The following is a 6,512-nucleotide window of genomic DNA, read 5'->3' as shown; positions in this document are numbered from 1 at the left end:
ACAATTAGTGTTAGATAAATCTTCCTGTACAGGTACAAGAACAACATTTAAGGAGAAATGATGTAATTATGATGTTCATCGTACTAAAAAGTGAGAATTTGTAGTAATTCAAAATAATCAAAGCTGGTATATAGACAAGATCCATGTTAACATTAAAAACACAAACCAGATGCTCCGCAGGACGCAGCTTTATACGACTGCAGAGGTTGAACCGTTATAAGTTGGAGCAAGTATGGACAAAATATTCAAGCTTGATACTGCTCTGAATTTGGATTGTGATTAAACAGTTGACACAGCATAGGTTTCTGACACAGAAGGAATGTGGTCTAATGAACTAAATTTTAAAAAAAAATATTTGAAAAAATTTCTTTTTTAATTTCTAAAATCTGAAATGCGAAAAATTGTACTCCCCCTTCAAATTCTTAATCATCCCCCAATTTTTTTTCACCTCCCCTTTCCCTTATTCCAAAAATAATTTCAATTCAAATTTCTTATGGAGTTTGCAACAATAACTACGTATTTAAATACATCATAAAATATTAAAAATATAAAATGACATACAGTCATGGTTAAAACTAATATTAGTTAAAAGTAATTTCTAAAAATAAATTTACAGCTTATCATGTCAAGACAATCATCATTTCTAAATACACAATTTTCAAGCAGTGTAAGGGAGGTAATCAAACATATATATAACAGTAGTCTTTAAATGGAATTGGACTACCTCCCTTACATTGCTTTTAAATTGTCTGAAATACAATAGTTATATAATTTCTTTCTAGTTTTAATTACAACTTTTATATTGAAGACAAAAGATTTGAACATTCTGTTTTGGAGTTATTTCAATATTGCAGAATAGAAAAACACTGATCTCTTTCATTTATGGAATCTGTGAAAATAATTACTTTCTCTACCTTGCAGTACAGAATCTACGCAAATACATTTTCCAACATTGACAAGTATATAGAATGGAAGATACAAAATACAAGCTACCTTTCAATGTTTTACTGTGGAAAACAGTCTCAGACGACTTGAGTCTATATTATGTCAATGTGCTATACTATAAAAACAAGAGGGTATTGACTACTTTACTATTTTTTTATTGAAAATCTCTACGACAATTTAACCAAAGTGATCACATAAGCTTCCCGCTAGTATCACGATGTCAAACCAAAAAATAAAATAATCTGAAAAATAATTTGAAAATTATCTTTTATCAATCCCAAAATAATGTAACGTTTTAGAAAATAAAAATATATGGAGTATAAATGCAACTGCCTGATATGTTAAAATGTATCAAATCTAAAGTTTAAAGCTCCATAACTCAGGAAAAGAGAGTCAAAAGTTTTCAAAATATACTGGCTATCATGCAATTTGATTGGTTACCTTGACTGTAGATGGATGAAGATCAGAATGGTAGTTAATGTTGAAATCAGGACTCTCCTGTATAATTGTTGTTTATGCTTCGCAAGGGATAATGACTCATATTTCCTATCTCTATTTTATCTTCCCTGACAGGATAGATGACATATAATCTATTATGTTCATCATTCGTCGCACACATAATTTCCAGAAACTTCTGTTTTATCTCATGGGACAGTCTTATTATCTAATCAATCAGTTAACTGTTAAATAATCACAATAAACATGCTGGCTTCCTATATATAGTTATAGTAAGTCAACAACTTGTAATGACAATTAGTCCTACCAAGTAAACCTTCTGACAAACAGTCTCAGATTTATAGTCTGTCAATGAGCTATACTATTAAACAAGAGGGTATCCACTACTTTACTAATCATAATTTTTTTTTTTTTTTAAATCTCTAAGATAATTAAACAAAAGCGACCACAGAAGCTTTACACTAGTATCAAGATCCATAGATATGAGGTCAATGTTAAATGGACTCCGCAAGAAACACGTTCACACATAACTAGCATTCAATACTCCATATATAACTTATCTATTGCTTAAAGTAACAAGAAAGGAAACTAACCACAAAAATGTATTGTTGGCAAAAAACCATGAAAATCAGGTCAAGGTGAGATTAAAACTGCAAGCAGATACGTTCTCCTAACAAATATTCCATACACCAGATTAAGTTTATCTATTGCTTACTATATCTGTGATTCAAACTTGATCACTGATTCATAAAACAAATAAAAGCTTGCTGGCAAACGGTGTCATTGTGTATATTACAATAGTAAATAAAAAAATGTTCCAATGTCTTTTACACATTTTACTTGTTCAAGGACAATATATCCAAACAGTTCCTAAAAGCACTAAAACCTTAAAAAAGTGAAACTGTCCAGAAGATAAAACTATTAGTAAATAAAATTGAAGTTAAACAAATCCGAAAACAGATCATACAATACAAACAGATCATACAATACAAATAATCACTTTTAGCTGACCCAATATGACGTCATCATAATTTGTATACTGAAGAAAAATGTGACAGAAATATTTATTTGATTAAAAGACGGATGCCGAAAAATTAACTGCATTGCACAGGGGAAAAATGTTGTGAAGTCCGAAAAAAATCTTTTGAAAATAGTCAAATCACAAAAAGTAATAAGCTGGATTAAAGATACCATCATAACCTATGAAAGGATTATGTTTATGACTGTTTCGAACAAAGAAAACTATACGTATATCATGGTATATCCCCTGTAGTCGTTGCTGGGTAAAATTAGTAGCAAACGAAGTTAAAAAAATTCAGACATTACAGATATATATATTAGAAATAAGGATTTTGGTTTCACCTCTGTTTTACCATTAAATTATTCTCCGGATTAGAAAGCAATTGGATCAATATTCTGTGGTTCCAACATTCAAGATATTGGACATTTCTTTGACTTCTTCTGCGTACGTGGTTGTTTCTGGTCTGATTTTGTCTGATGTTTCTTTGGAATGGCTCCTTCTCCTCCTCCTCCAAAGCGTCTGAGGGTATTTGGATCCACATTCTCAAGAATTTCCTGTAAACAATGTGCTCCCCTCCCAACATTAACTAATGCTTGTACAAGTACCCTTATTGTAGGTTTCACTGATCTGTCTTTTCTCCATTGGAACAAGACTTCCTTGTTCTGAGCTTCTAAGTCTCTTGGAATATTGGCTTGAATATGCTCTAGGGTTGGAATTGACAGTCCAACCTCAGCACCAAGTTGAAAATATACCTGACCAATTCGTGATGCTAATGCATCCAAAATCTCATCTGTTGGAACACAATCTAGGAATTCCAAAGGAATGTCTGAAATATAAGTATATATAATAGTTACACAATGATTTCAATAGATAGTACATAATGTATTCCAAAGGAATGTCTGAAATATCAGTATATATAATAGCTACACAATGATTTCAATAGATAGTATTCCATGTGAATTTCAGGAAGCCATACGGCCTAGCCAAGATCAGATGTGCATTTTGTGTTTCACATGAAGTCAAAAATGAGTATCACCTCAGGGAAAAACTCTTTTGATATTTTGGTTCAAAAATGGTTTAAATTATGAAAAATTGCCATCGTTAGGCTAACACTGGAAGCATTTATATATTTTCATGCAGTTTTTGGAAGAAATATTTAATATTTTTATCAAATAAATGGTTTTTAAAAACTGTATAATTTTCTTTAATGGTTGCCTTTAAGACATGGTCACCAGTGTCAGATTTTTGGTCAATGACAAAGACAACAAAATATGTTTAGAATTATTGAATATCAAACATTTTAATTGAAAAAAAATTGACAAGAACATGTTGACTCACACAGTTATTTCAAACAACTAGCTTTCTTTGTTTATTAATCTTATCTGATAAAACTGTATCTAAACTTATCTATAAATAACAAAACTTCCAAAAAAAACCTTTCTTTTGGTGTACAGAACATTAAAATAACTTGATTCATATTCTTACAATAAGCAATCAAACTTAGCAATACAATTCATATGTTTTGTCTACGGACAAGACATTGTATTCATAATTAATGAAATGTGTTATTAAAACCTAATTTTGATATAGCTGAAAGTGTTCTCTTTAAAAAAAAAAACACACATTTTATCAGGTTTATCTATCAAATGATGCTTAACTTTCAGAAAAATGAAAACAAACACATTTTGATAATGTCTACGGACAAGACATTTTATTGATATTCAATTAAATGCTTTCAAAGATGATTGTTAAAGTTAAGATTAAAAGTTACCAATTAAATTTTAATCTGTGTTTTTAAATTTTGGAAAATATAAAATTGTACCCATAATTCTTTATATATCTCAATAATTTATTGATTAAGCCAAAATGAAGACACATTCTTTTTACTGAAATCCATATATCTGAATGTTTAAAACAATCAAACTATTACTAAAACTCAATTTTGATATAGTTAAATGTGTTCTCTTGAAAAAATATCATGCATGTTACCTTTCAAATTAGGCTGAACTCAAGGAAATTGGATACAAATATATTGTGGTAATGTCTACGGACAAGACAATTTCAGTTGAAAAAAAATCTGTTAGAACTAATTGTGACTATATTTATGTTGAAAATACTGAGTTTTAATTTGAATAGATAACTTTCATCACCTATAAATAAGATTTAAGTTCAAATAATTGAATTTAATACTTGTTATGTACAAGTGTCTTGTCCGTAGACAATTCCCCGTCTGCTGTTAATACTGAAACGCAAAAGATAAAGTTAGAGAGAGAGAATTACTTTTTCTTCATTTGATTTAGTTAATCTTTTAAGGTATGCAGCAATTGGAATCAACAATATTGAAGTAAGATAAGGTATGCTTTTTATGACTAATAATCTGCCACTTTTTAAAATCCACTCCTGTGAAGTAATTTTACAAAAATTGAGTACACTTAAATTACCATTTATTTATCAAAAATAAGATATTTCTATGTTTAAACAACACATAGGACTAATTTAGACCCATAAAGCCAAGCAATATTGATAAAAAGACATGTCTACGGACAAGACATGTGTCTACGGACAAGACATTCTGACATATTTTTGAAATTTTTCCTCTATTAATAGATGGTAGAAAAAAATGTTAGTAGTGTTTTCATATCTACAAAAGAACAGGAACTTAGCAATGCAACATTAATGTTATTATACTTCCAGTTTACTAGGGAATGCATGTCTACGGACAAGACATTTTTTCACTTTATTTGTGTATCCAACTTTGATGGCATATATCTCCAGCTAGGGTACTGCAATATTGATATATGAGGTAGTTTTTGATAATCAGTCAGGGGCATTACTTAAACAAGTAACAATTAAAATTACCTATACAAGTAATGTTGAAAACGAGGCTAATTTAAAATTAACTTATATAAGTTATTTTTCTGAATATTATGTTTATAGGTGTCCAAGAATAGAGATTTTACTAGCTTTACATAATTTTCACAGTTATCTGGTTATTTTTCCCTTGATATATAAAAAATAATTCTTCAGAAACACTAATTAACTTTCCGACGCACTTATCTTTCATACCGACGCTTCTGGGTCAAAGATTGGTCTCTTGGGACCATTAAATTATCATTTTCCTCTAAAATCTTGAAGGTAGACTGATATAAATAGATAGATACTTGTGAATTAATTAAGACCTGAAGTTATTTATAATTTGTAACCTAAATCAATTACATATATGCCTTAGATAAGTGTAATTGCTATTTTTTTCAAAAATGTTTAAAATAACTTATTCAAGTAATATTTTTGCCATTATTTTCAAAGTAATCCTTTATCTCTATACTCCTTTTAAATCTGATAAATTCTTTATTTTATGATAAAAAATGTTGTTTAAAATCATGAAAACTACATTTAGTCTATGTTTCTATTGAAAATTAAAATAACTCTATCAAGTAATTTTATTATTTTTAAAATAAAAAATTACTTATATAAGTAATTAAAAAAAATAACTTGTTTAAGTAACGCCCCTGACTGATAATGTATATACTAGAAGAGAAAACTTAATACATAATAGCATAAATTTGATTTATTTTTCTCTTTTATCACTACACTGAGTAAGCTAAAAACAAAAGTACAAAATTTCATAACAAGCACATAGTGTCCAACTTTTTATCATAACTTTGTAACCACTGGAGATTTTTTGTTGCAACAACCAGTAAAAGAAAGATGAATAAATTGTCTATAACAGTGAACCAATAATGTAGTTCAAATTAAGTTCACTTAAAAACTATCAATTGATAAAAACAGCGAAATTTTAAATGAAACAATATAACGTGAAATTTTGCCCATTTTCAGCGTGTATTTTAGTGTTTTATTTTAAAACGGTAACACCTATACATGATATTTGATATTCATTGTGTAACCCTACATTCTCTTTATCAGTTCAAAGATTTGTTACTTATTCAAAGGTTATCTTCTTGTCTTTACAAGCCTATAACATAGACCCATTGTGAAATGCACATCTGATCTTGGCTAGGCTGATAGACTTCAGGGACCACTAATGGTTGTAGTCACTTTTGAAACTTGGTTTTCTGAGAATTCCATTTAC

General features: G+C 29.1%; 1 protein-coding gene across 1 annotated transcript in view; it reads right to left on the bottom strand.

The window, feature by feature from the left end:
* Positions 1-1,256: 1,256 nt before the first annotated feature.
* The window catches only part of LOC143054827 (uncharacterized), a 96,180-nt gene continuing 90,924 nt past the window's right edge, over positions 1,257-6,512 (bottom strand). The window contains exon 13 of the mRNA XM_076227878.1: positions 1,257-3,248. Within this exon, the coding sequence (XP_076083993.1) occupies positions 2,833-3,248 (416 nt within the window). The 3' untranslated portion in view covers positions 1,257-2,832. The remainder of the gene's footprint in view (positions 3,249-6,512) is intronic.

Source organism: Mytilus galloprovincialis, chromosome 12 (genome assembly GCF_965363235.1).
Source record: "Mytilus galloprovincialis chromosome 12, xbMytGall1.hap1.1, whole genome shotgun sequence".
Lineage (NCBI taxonomy): Eukaryota > Metazoa > Mollusca > Bivalvia > Mytilida > Mytilidae > Mytilus > Mytilus galloprovincialis.
Note: the sequence above shows the minus strand (reverse complement) of the source record. Positions and strands in the feature narration are given on the sequence as shown.